We start from the raw sequence: 13,194 nt of genomic DNA, 5'->3' as shown, positions 1-13,194 counted from the left end.
ATTGTGATGTCTTCCCTGAAAAACATTCATATTGCTAATGGATTTAGTGGCTTCCATGTTCAATAGTGCAATTTTTGTGTAAAACGTGTTAAGCTAACAAACAACCTGCTGCTGTCGTAATGTCTGTTCCCAGGAGAGACTGAACAATCGCTTTACTCTGAGGGTCTGGCTGTACCAGACTGAAGGAGAACATTTATCAGGTGCTTGAAGCAAACTCATTAAACAATCGCTTTTTTTAATGTCTCCCAATGAGGATCTGTTTGATTGTCCTTCTGAGAACTCGGTTTCATCAGCATATTGCTTTAACTGCTGGTCAAATGATTGCTGTTTTATTGGTTTATTTCTCTGATGTTATAATCAAATAGGTACCATGGTACTTCCATGCTATTTTAAACATATACAATGGAATGCTCTAAGCTCCTTGGAGAACCACGCAAATGGCTTGATTCATAAATAGAGTATGCATAGTACCATTGTATTACAATCTGATACATCACTTCCATAGCATCCCTTTTTAAGGGTTTTCCTGGGTATGGTTTACATAAATAATGAAACGGAGCCTTTGAATTAAATAAAAGTGTGTGGAGATCTGGGGCAGAATAGTCTACACATAAACAATAAATAGTCTTGTTGCTTCAAGTGGCCATATGATAACAATAGAAAAACATCCCTTCCCTTATTAATAACAATTCTCGTGCTTTTAAATTGTGTAAATTAATGATTACACTGGTGCAATCCATAATCAGTAGCACATTTTAGAAATAATCTGCCCAATACTGTGTAAAAGCAGGTCTGTATTACTGATGATGATGAAATCATCCATCCATCCGTCCTTCTGTTTCCTAAACCACTTGTACTGTAGGGTCGCAGGTGATGAAATCATTTCTGGTAGCCTATAAAACCCTTTATATATATATATATATACATACATAAGACATTAAGATTAGTTCATATAATATAAGTTAATATTTTTACTTGAATTTATAATAAATCTTTATTAATATTAATAAATCTTAATGTATGAAATAAAACCTCCTTTTTGTAAGATATCATTACAGTTTTTGCCTATTGCTTGAACACTTTTTGCAAGACTTCGGCTCATTGTGTCAAAACTTTACACACAAGCACACAAGACACAACACTGGGAAATAAACCAGTCACATCTATGTCGAATTGAAACTCTGCGATCAAAACCTAACAATCCTTTGTCAAAATGTCACTCTGATGACAAAATGATACACACTTGCATCGTATGAATACACTTTCAGATTAGCAGCAACACACTACTGTACTTTATATAAAACACTGCAGTCTTTAATTTTCACTGTTTTTATTCAGTTCATCAGGTAGCATTCTGTGAAGCTCAATGCAACACTTACAGTTTTTGTTCTGTTTTTGTCCAACAAAGGTTTTCACAACAACCAAAAATTAAAGCACTGAAAGGTTACAAGTGACATCAACTCAATACGGCACATCACAGTACAGTACAGTACAGTAAATGCAGTAATGCCAAAATAATACAAAAATAAAACATGTAAATACAGAAAAACAGGCCAAAATAAGCGCTTTTGTTTAAGGTATGGTTACACTGTGTTTAAGGTGTAGTAACAAAAGCTTCAAGTTTTGTTACTTTGGTCTAAGCATGTGTCTATAGTGTTCAAGCAATAGGCAAAAACTGTAATTAATTTAACATAACAATATTAGCTATGGCTGCATTTATAATGTATTAAATGCATTAACTAATTTCTGGAGTCTATCCTCATCTGCCATATTTTACAAAATTGTTAAAGTTATATAGCATATTATATAATACAGAATATACCTAATAGATTTACTTTATCTGGGAAGAGTGTGTGTGTGTGTGCGTGTGTTTACAATATGGTTAGTGGCCTATAAAAAAGATATATTAAAAACTAAAGATTATTTATATATATATATATATAATATATATATTGGTAAATAATCTCATAAAACACAAAGCCGTGGAAAACACTGGGTATTGATTCATTTCAGTCTCTTTATTAAGCCACACAAGCATCAAACCCTGTATTTTATGTAAACTATTTGAGTTTTGTCTTCACTTCTATCCTTTTCTGTGTTTTTTAAACTCATTTAGGCTACAGCAGCATTTAAGCATGAAAACATATCGTCAGTGTTGGGGAAAGTTACTTTTAAAAGTAATGCATTACAATATTGCGTTACTCCATTAAAAAAGTAACTAATTACGTTACTTAGTTACTTTTTATGGAAAGTAATGCGTTACGTTACTTTAGCGTTACTTTTTAAATCTGGACAGGGCTCGCTTGTTTGTTTTTAAAATAAAAAAGTTATATTTTTGGCAAATATAAAAGCCTTTTCACACCAAAAGTGAAATGAATGCGCCTCAGGCTGAAGGGAAAGTACAGTAGAATGCAGAAGAAGACATTTCAACACACTTCAGCAATAAACAATAAATAATTTGTGCTTATTAGTACGCTTGAACTGGATCATCGAAGCTCAGAAGCAAATAGAATGGGATTAAATACATAAAGGATATTTGTGTTGTTTAACATTTAATTATTGCAGGTTTGCGTCATATTCTGAGTTGCGTTATTTTCAGGAATACTGCATCTGTGTGTTTTCTTTTTTAATAAAAATAATGCATATTCATATTTATTTTAGAACTACAGTAACATCTGATTTCTCTCAACATGGGGACAGCAGAGCTGTCAGTCAATACATTGGGGGAAAAAAAGTAACTCAGATATTCTCTTGTAAATTAATAAGTAATGCGTTACTTTACTAGTTACTTGGCAAAAAGTAATCTGATTACGTAACTCACGTTACTTGTCATGCAACACTGCATATCGTACATTTTCCTTAATCATCATCGCGATGAAGAGATGTGAGAGCATCATCTCATTCCTCGGGCCATGTGTGTTTCTCATTGGTTAGTGGGACTGAAGGTGGGGTTTGAAGATCGCAATCCATCTGAGTTTGGAAAAGAGGGATGTGATTATAGCAAATGGACACGGTGGTGATCAAAACTCCTCAAAAAGCATAAAAAGCGACCCCGATGTGTGAGCTCGCACAGCTGCTCTCCAGCCTATATGAACAGCAACATGTGGAGCAGACGCGCTCAAGTTTCCTTTCAGAACAACGCAGCGCGAGCGCGAGGCCAAGCATGACGCGTGGATTATTACCCTGGTTATTGTTATTATGAGTGGCCATGGCGTGGTGTGACCGTGGGATTCAGATGCTGCTGGCCACAATCGGGGCTTTCGTGGCGTTTAGTTTGATGAGCATCGCGATCGGGACCGACTACTGGCTTTACTCCCGGGCATACATCTGTAACGCCACCAACATCAGCGCGGACGAGGCGCAGACGCAACCCAAGAAGGTCCGCGGAGATCTCACGCACTCCGGGCTCTGGAGGATCTGCTGCATAGAGGGTACCAGTGCTTCACATCCTTTCTTAGACTCCAGTTTTAAAAGAGAGCAAACTAAGTTCATTGTTCAGCCTTTGTCTTGAGACTAAGCTTTCGGAGGCTTTTGCGCTTTATCTGCGTCCAGGTGAACTCAAAACAGACGCAGTTTTTATTGAACCATGCGTTCAGTTTCAGTACCTGTGCAGCCAGTTTGTGAAGGGGCTCAGACCTACCCAGAGACACGGGTTCGAGTGCACAGACAGGCCTTTAGGAAAGAAACATCACATCTTTGATAAAGTCTAGAGAGCGAATGGAGAATTCTAATGAAAACCCAGAAGAATAGACTAGACTAGAATTTCAGAAGAGCAATCAAAGTCAGATCTCAGGGTGAGTTCAAATGGTTCTCATTTCTCATCTTTGCTGATCACAGCATGTGCGTGACATTTATGTCTAACGAAAGGAGATTTTAGGAGAAACGTCTAAAACATAGTTCATATCTAACTCTTTTATGCAGTGAAAAAGCAATGGTCCTATGGGTGGCCTTCCCCATCCACAGGAGCTGTCGACAACTCATCCGAACTCATTCATTGGGCTTGGATCTCTCTCAAGTTAACATAACTTGACGTTCGCTTGGAAGGGAGTGAAAATGCTCCCTATTTCACCAGCGGGTTTCCTGAATGGACAGAAAGGCGTAATCAGTCCAGAGATTCTCCTCATTCATGTCTTTCTTGCATTTGATGCTGTTGCTTGGAAACAATATGTCTGAAATCACTATGGTAACGTGGCCAATGTTTAAAAATAGATGAATCTGTTGCTTCTTATGATTGTCCATAGATAAGAACGAGACAGACAGACACGAGAGACAGAGAGACAAACAGATGTTTAATAACATTTATATTTATATAATTTTGAGAGACGACTAATACAGTTTTGGCAGAGCTTTGACTCAGACAGTCAGACTGATTACATCATGCGTTCATAGGCTAAACAAGGACATCAGTGGTAACTTATTACTGATCTCTTTCTAAAAGTCGAATGATAATGTCGTCAGGCTTCATTTTAAGACTATGACTATTATTCTTTTGTTTGTGAGAGTAGCAGGTATTGGAAGGGAAGAGCTGCCACTTTTGCCATTCCCAGTGTGCGCAACAGATCTGTAATTAAATGCAGTGGCTGAAAGGCCACAGAGTCTCTAATTAGCCACCGGGTTCGACTTCCACACTGACGAACACAGTCATAACGAGCTTTGAGCACGTGCCGCAGGTGCCGCAGGTGCCGAACTGCCATTCTCACTGCATAGACCTCAAATAAACACTGTTTGCAAAGGAGATGTCGTGCAAATACAACACAAGAGGAAAATACTGCTTTGTATTTATTCATTCCTTGTGTCATTAATAAGAATATATTTTAAGAACAAAAAAAAAAAAATATATATATATATATATAGCCTATATTTTCATTTTTGGTGGAAGCTACAGTAAGTGGAGTTTTTAAAATCAAATTTGTATTGTTATTCTACTGTCTTTTAAACATACAGAACACAGTCAGCCGTGCAAAAATGAGTGGTGCACAAAACAACAGCAAAAGACAACAACACATAAAACCCTAAATAATTATATGAAATAAATAAATAATACGGTAGGCTTGTCAGTTACACAGAAGAGTAAATGACAAAAGATACATAAAACTACCAAATGAGACGTATATGCAGCAAAATATATACAAAATATTCTACATATTCTAATATGCATATTCAAACAAATACATATACAATCATCTAGGGAGAGTTTTAAAAGATTAGTCTGAGAGTGTCTGCTTCCTTCTGCACTCTTAAAAATAAAGGTGCTTCACGATGCCACAGAAGAACCTTTTTGTCTGAATGGTTCCATGAAGAAGCTTTAACATCTGAAGAACCTTTCTGTTTCACAAAAGCTGCTTTGTGGCGAAAGAAGGTTCTTCAGATTATAAAAAGGTAAGAAAGAGATGGTTCTTTAAAGAACCTTTGACTGAATGCTTCTTTGTGGAACCAAAAATGGCATCGCTTGAAGAACCTTTTGAAGCACCTTTATTTTTAAGAGTACGGGCAGTGTTACTTCAGTATTATTTACTATTATAGTGTTTATTAAGTATTTCATTCATTTAATTAGCATACAGCATGTTTTGAATTAGCCTGTGTCTGTTTTTCAGTTTTCATTTTAGTTTAAGATTTAGTCATTTTGTTATGTAATTTTGTCATATTATTATTACATTTACATTTAGTCATTTAGCAGACGCTTTTATCCAAAGCGACTTACAAACGAGGACAACAGAAGCAATCAAAACCAACAAAAGAGCATGCAAGTGCTGTGACAAGTCTCAGTTAGCTTAACGCATAACACATTATTATTATTATTATTATTATTATTATTTCTGTTTAGCTTTATTTCAGATTTAGTTTGAGTAATTTTAGAACTTCAGCTTATTTCAGTTAGTTGCCAAAGAAACATTTCTCATTTTAATTTCTGATTTTTAAAGCTTTTTCCAACTCTTATTTATTTTTATAAAACGGAGAGTTCCGGTGCTTGATTCTGATTGGCTGAGCCGCGTTCGAAGCTGTTGTAAATTACTCTACAAACACACATCTTTATTTACTTCTGTGTGTTACTCTGCAGCCACTTTGTAGCAACCACAACTGATTCTGAGGAGCTACATTGTTTGGTGGAAGAATACTGTTTTTATTAATATCATTACACTTTATTTGCTCTGTTTTATTTTGTGAAACCTTACTATGTATATGGAATAACCGTTTTATAAAAGCAATAAGCCGCTTCGCGTCGTGCCTAACAACACCCCTTATAAATTCACTGTAAACCACGGCTTCACGGGGCTTATTGCTTTAATTTATTTTAGTTGAGTTTTTATTTTAGTTAACAATAACAATGCTAATGAGACATGCGTCATCATTTAACTTTTTTATGTGTATGAATAAAAAGCATGAATGATTTATTCACATGATGGCATTTTAATATTACAATTCGATTTTTACGTTTTCTCATGACACTGCAATGCAAGCGTGTGGCTGTTTGTTAGGGCATTGCTAAATGCTTGCTCAAGAGTTTAAAGCGACTAAAACGTTGTTATGCAGTTGCTAGGGTGTTCAGAGTTGTTGCTAGGGTGTTGCTAAGTGGTTTCTAAGATGTTCTGAGTGCTTGTTAACATGCAGTTCCTCCTTCAGTGAAAAATACATGCCATTTTTTTCACACGATTTGAGATATGTCCACAGCACAAACACCACAGTCTAATAGTCTGTTGAACTCCCTAACGGCAAGTATGAGCAATAATACTGATGCTTGCCTCATAAAAGAAGACACATTGTATCGCCAAGGCAGTCTTCATATTGACCGATTTGAGATGGTCCAAAGCACACTTCCCCAGCATGCAAAGCACTGATTGGTTTAACTTCTCGACAAGGCGAACGATTGGCGGCCCTGCCCTGATTCACAATTATGGCAAAATGCTGGAGGCGGGGAATGTGGCAGCTGTTTCCTTGCCCGGTGGGGATGTGGGTTTGCGAGGCATGAGGGGGCTTGTGGCATGGGGGAGAGGAGCGTGTTGCTGTCTGCTGTATTAAACCACAATGAAGATGTCAAAGGCATCCTTGGAGACATTATGTAAATCATATTGTTGGATCAGACCTGAGGTTGCCATGGAGAAGACATGCTCAGCGATGAGCATTGTTATTTCCAGTCAGGCCGCAGGGACCAAGTGTAGGTTTTCTCCTCTCTAGCGCTCTCTCTCTGATGTGCCTCCGTGTCAGTCAAGCAAGGTTCCTTATTTTGTCTTTATGAGGCTAGGTACACTTCAGTCACCGGGCCCATAACCAGCTCCTATAAATCAACAGCCTGAGCGGAGCTTTACATAAGATCCTATGGCTCACCACACTCACTGTACACACTTACAGAAGTTATAAAGTCTAAGATTTTGTGGGGATGTACAGTGGGGTCTGAAAGTCTGAGAACACATAGGAAATGTCAGTTTGCTTTGTTAAACCTGGAAATAAACAGTAAGGATTTTCAAGAATGGAAATTTATGATGTTGCAATGGAGAAATATTTCAGATTTTGCACTGTTTCTAGGTCACTTGTGTCAGTAAGCATTTGATCTGTACAAAGGGTCGATTTTGTTCCTTTTTTTGTAGCACCAGTTACTCTTTCAAATCATATTGGTGAGCAGGTTTTTCTTTTACAATTAAATCATTTTCAGTTTTTTAATTAAATTACAAAAATGATGGTTTAAGATGTCCACTAGAGATGCTGAAGTCGAACGTTAGTTTATTTCATTATTTATTTCTATATGTCATAAAGATACATGTATATATATATATATAGAGAGAGAGAGAGAGAGAGAGAGAGAGAGCTAAACAAAAGCTATAGCTGTATTATCCATATTAAAATGCATGAGCCATAAACATTCTGTTTTTTTGTTTTAACAGACAAAGAAGTATAGATAAATATTTTATGACAATTTATCTGTCATAATAGTTCAAATTATTGGCCATTGATAGTGGACAACATTTCTGCATATGTGCATCCCTAATTAGAATGCAAAACTAAAGCGTACACTGGGAAAGACGATAATTTCCCCCCCCTCAGATTCAGTTATTGAAAAGCATCCCATTGTTGATGGATATTATTACGCCGTTTTTGTCTCAAGGGGTTCTAAGGATAGGTAATGACCCAGGAACAAGATTTATTCTTTAATGTGATATTTTTGACAAAGTACTGTTCTCGTTGTGTAACTTCCATGCATACTGTTATAAAGACCAATTCTGATTGATTAAAAAGTCTCATACTGAAATGCATTTTTTTTTACTTTGTAAGAGCATATGTATTCAGATTCAGCATGAAAGGGTGTTGGCATCCCATTTTACTTTAGTAATGTGACTTGCTTCAGAGTGAAACAGGATATTTCATGGGAACGCAGCATAGGGTATGACTTCACACTAGAGACCTGCACTCTTGCACTCACAACAGAGTGCGGCATGGGACAAGACTTGATAGGCGAGTGTGGGTGTGGGTGTGGGTATGGGCGGGAGACTCTTGTGAATGCGGGAGATTAAAATGATTTGCGGGACTCCCGCAAAATAGAAATATCTAAACATAAAATTTCTTAAAACAAATATATTGTCATTCATCTGTTGCACAAAAGCAACAAGAACAACTAATATAAAATAAAAATAATTAACAGGCGCAAGCATAGGCAAAGTTTTTATTTATAACACGTGTTGGCAGTGTTGAGCAATGTAGCTAGTCACAGACATATCTGTTGATTTCTGGAATGCAATGCCCAATCGGAGGTTAGAATCCACTCACCACTTGTCTCATATATATAAAAATCTTTCTTTTTCACCATATATTTCAGATGTTTTTTTTGTATTATGGTTTAGAAGAGGCACTGCAAATATTAATGATCTTTTCCATAAATTTGTTACTTTTTCTTATCTGTCAGAAAAATGTAATCTTCCCCAAACCCCTTTTTTTTGATAACTTCTGGCTCTTGAATTTATAAGAAATACATTTTCTCATTTCCCTCATGCACCTCCTAAACAAGAGACTGATCAGGTTTCAGAAACAAAACTCTGTAAAGGTACTGTCTTCAATATTTACATAACAATTTTTTAATTTATAATGCAGTCAGTCTATTCACCCCTCTCTAAAATAAAGCAGAATCAGGAATCGGACCTTAACCATGTTTTCACAGACGAGGAATGGTCCAAGGTCCTTTGCCGTGTAGGCTATTACCTCCTCTATTTGATTTCATAATTTTTTTATACAGTTCAAGATGTTGCATAGAGTGTAGGCTATTGGACAAAGGCCAAATTGTCTAAAATCAACCCTCCCCCAAGCTCCAGCTACTCTTAATCATAATTTTTGGCTTTGCATTGACCTCTTTCTGGGCATCAATTATCAAGTCAATTTCAGAATATTTTATTTTAGATATTGAACCATGCCCCCTAGTAGCATTATTTGGACTCAACCCCTCAAATGTTTCCTTGTCACCCTCACAGTCAAATGTGCTCACCTTCTGCATGATAATTGCTTATATTACTGAACTGGATGCAGCTTATTCAAATAGAAAAGCTCAAATTTACAATACTTGGTAATACAGAAAAATGTCACACTACTTGGCAACCCTTCTTGCAACATTTAAAAAAAATATATTAAAAGAAGAGGTAAGAAAATAAGAGAAAAACCTTTCTCTGTACCTGGACTTTATGGTTCCCTTTGGAACGGTCTCTCCCGTTGCGTTAATCACGGGGAAACTCCTGTTTACTCTGATAATACTCTGATATACTCTGATTTGATCACGTTCGTGTAGCTGCACAAACCAATGGCACTTCAACCCACCAAAAAGGGTGGAGGCGACTGCTAGATAAGTCAGCTCTGATTGCCATTTCATCCGAATTTTCTCCTTCAGTGACGAAGATCATCTCCTCGCTGACACTGCAAGCAAAAAGCCGAAGGGAAGAGAAGAGAAGAGAAGAGAAGAGAAGAGAAGAGAAGAGAAGAGAAGAGAAGAGAAGAGAAGAGAAGAGAAGAGAAGAGAGAAGCTCAGCCTCCTGCTTGCCGGCGTGAGAAGAAGCCACCGGCAGCGGAAGAAGCTTGACGCCTTCCACTGCGACGTTGTTGCAAATGTCGCTCCGCAAGTGTGGCAGATGGGCACAGTGAGTGTGTCGCCTGTCTGGGCAGTTTAGGCAGAATGTTCTCACTGCAAGAACAAGAGTCTTGCACTTCTCCGCTCACAAATCACCTTCTTCCACAAAGGCAGTCCTCCCCGGCCTGGTCTTCCGTTTCCCCCCTCCCCTAGAAATCATGCCGGCTCAGGTCCCATGTGCTTCACTCTCCCTTCAGTGCCTCGATTCAGCCGTGTTCTTCACACATGAGGATCAGCACCCCTGGTCAGCTGTGAGTGGCTTGATTTCCTTCAGCGGGTCGGAGGAGGAAGCTATTGTGGATGACTCAATGTCATTGATGGCTTCAGATGCGGAAGAGTGGGAATGTTCTGGTGTAGACCCCGACACCCTTCCTCCGATGCCGATAATGCGGCCCAGGTGAGCAGTGAGCTGTGGAGGATCTCAGCCTGGCTTGGTCAGCTTCGGAAGAGCCCACCCACTTGATGAGTGGTTTCTGAAAGGGTGCCGTCAACAATCCTCCTGCCAGCAGTCCGCCCCGTTCCTTCCAGCAGTTCACAAGGAACTCACCAGGATGTGGCGTACCCCTACACAGCGCGTATTAATCCCTCCACTTCTGCCACTCTCACCATTGTTGACAGCGCTGAAGAACAAGGTTACAGCAAGCTCTCCCCTCTGGAAGAGCTGGTTGCTGCACATCTGTGCCCACCATCGGCCCTAGGGTTAAAGGCCCATGCAGCGCATGGTGGAGCACCACCTTTGGCTGAATCTGACCGAGATCAGGGACGCTGACAAGGTCACCTTCCTTGACTCACCAGTCTCTCCCAAAGGCCCTGCTGTGGATGGGTTTGCCGAGTGGTTTAAAGCAGCACATAAGTCATTGTAGGCAATTTGTCACTTCCTGCCGAAGCGCTCCAGTGCGGCAGATGTTTCAAGTCGCCAGAAAGCTGCATCCGTTCAGCAGCCTGCCAAGCCAGAATGATGGTGGACCCTGAGCCTCAGAAGCCATTCTGTTCCAAATGCAAAGAGGAACAGGAGAGGGTCAGTTATCGCCAAGGCTGGAACTATCTTGAAGAAGTCTTGCGCCCACTCAGCATCCCTCCGCTCAACACCAAGCGATGGAAGCTCCATTCAATTTGGGTTCGTCCTCCCCATTCACAGCATGCCCAAACAAACTACTGCTGTGATAGCGGACCAACATACTCAAAACAGAATTTCTCTTCTCCTAAGTGGTCCAAAGTGCTTGCAAATGGAGTTGTAGAAACGGTTCCTCTAACAAACAGCAAGTCTGGCTTTTACATCCGCTACATTCTCATTCCCAAAAAAACGGCAGGCTCAGGCACATTCTTGATCTCAGGCATCTGAATTGCTCGCTCATGAGACAGCTGTTCAAGATGATGATTTTAAAACAGATGCTCGTGCAAGTATGCCCCTGGGACTGGTTTATATTGGTGGATCTGAAGAATGCTTACTTTCACATCTAGACAGCCCCCCATCACAGATCAAATTCACTTTCGAGTGAGTGGCCATTCAATATACAGTCCTGCCAATCGGATGGTCTCTGGCCCCATTTTTTATCGACTTTTACAAAGTACATAGATGCAGCTCTCTCCCCTTTGAGACAGATGGGAATACACATCTTGAATTACCTTGATGATTGGCTGGTTTTAGCCAGATCAGATCAGGAACTAATTTCTCACAGGTCGCTGCTGCTCAGCCAACTGGAGCGGCTTGGTTTGAAAATCAATTTAGCCAAGAGCTCTCTGTCTCCCAGCCAGCTAGTAGTCTTTCTGGGGACAGTTATCGATTCTGCCCAGATGCGGGCATGGACTATGCCCGAACGCTCCCTGATAGTTCAGCAGCTAGCAGCGTCATTCAAGCTGGGGACTTCACGTCCCCTCAGGGCTTTCCAGAGGATGCTCAGCCTAATTTTGGCCACTTCCTCTGTGATTCCTCTGGGCCTGCTTCACATGCGGCCCCTCCTGTATTGGCTCAAGGTCCATGTCTCGTCCCACGCTTGGGCGCCTGGGACTTTTTCATCTCAGGGTAAACCACCGCTGCACTGCTAAAAACCTTCCTGCCGGCCTTAAAGGGGCACAACGTCCTGGTCTGTTCGGACAACATGGCGATGGTAGCCTTTATAAATCGTCAAGGTGGTTTCAGGTCACGCTCCCTCTACAAGATGGCTCAACGCCTTCTTTCCTGGTGGCCCCACTCTGGAGGAATCAGACGTGGTTCCCCAAGTTGATTCAGCTGCTATCGGCAGCCCCTGGCAGATACCACTGAGGAAGGACCTCCTCTCACAAGTGAGGGGCATGATTTGGCATCCCCGGCCAGAGCTGTGGAGCCTTCATGCTTGGCCCCTCGATGGGAGTCTTTGCAGCTCCCCGTGAGTGTAGCTAATACCATTTTGGAGGCTAGAGCTCTGTCTACAAGACGTCTCTACGCTCTTAAATGACTGGTGTGTAGCACGGAATGATGGCCCGTCATCCTGTGACGTATCCAACATGCTAACTTTTCTACAAGATCTATGAGACAAGGGATGCACCCCTCCACGCTCTACGTATATGTGGCAGCTATCGCGGAGAATCTTTCACTCATGGCTAGCCAGTCAATCGGCAGAAACAACTTGGTGGTTAAGTTTCTGAGGGGAGCTCGGAGATTGAATCTGCCTCGCCCTCATACTGTGCCGACTTGGAACTTATATTTAGCCCTCAGGGCCCTATGGGGCCCCCCTCGAGCCACTCCAGTCAGCCAACTTGCGGCCCCTGTCGCTTAAGACTACCCTTATTCTGGCTTTAGTGTTAGTCAAGTGAGTAGGTAACCTGCAAGCACTGTCAGTCAGTGCTTCATGTCTTGAGTTTGGGTCTAACGACTGTAGAGTCGTCCTCAAGCCAAGACATGGCTACGTGCCAAAAGCGCTCTCCACTCCATTCAGAGCACAAGTCATCACCCTTCTAGTGCTCCCCAATTCAGAAAGTAGCAGGGTTTTAATCTACTCTGCCCAGTTCAGTGTATGTTGAGTGCTCTGACCCATTTCAGCACTCAGAGCAGCTCTTTGTATGCTTTGGAGGCCGCTCTAAAAGGCTGTCGGTCACGAAGCAGAGATCTCGCTGTA

The 13,194-nt window shown here is 40.5% G+C and overlaps 1 protein-coding gene across 1 annotated transcript in view; it reads left to right on the top strand.

Moving 5' to 3' along the window:
* The first annotated feature begins 3,032 nt into the window (after nt 1–3,032).
* LOC107565862 (voltage-dependent calcium channel gamma-4 subunit-like) overlaps nt 3,033–13,194 on the top strand; it is a 15,161-nt gene continuing 4,999 nt past the window's right edge. The window contains exon 1 of the mRNA XM_016251149.1: nt 3,033–3,431. Coding sequence (XP_016106635.1) covers nt 3,209–3,431 — 223 coding nt within the window. The 5' untranslated portion in view covers nt 3,033–3,208. The remainder of the gene's footprint in view (nt 3,432–13,194) is intronic.

Source organism: Sinocyclocheilus grahami, unplaced genomic scaffold (genome assembly GCF_001515645.1).
Source record: "Sinocyclocheilus grahami isolate Dianchi unplaced genomic scaffold, SAMN03320097.WGS_v1.1 scaffold1032.1, whole genome shotgun sequence".
Taxonomy (NCBI): domain Eukaryota; kingdom Metazoa; phylum Chordata; class Actinopteri; order Cypriniformes; family Cyprinidae; genus Sinocyclocheilus; species Sinocyclocheilus grahami.
Note: the sequence above shows the minus strand (reverse complement) of the source record. Positions and strands in the feature narration are given on the sequence as shown.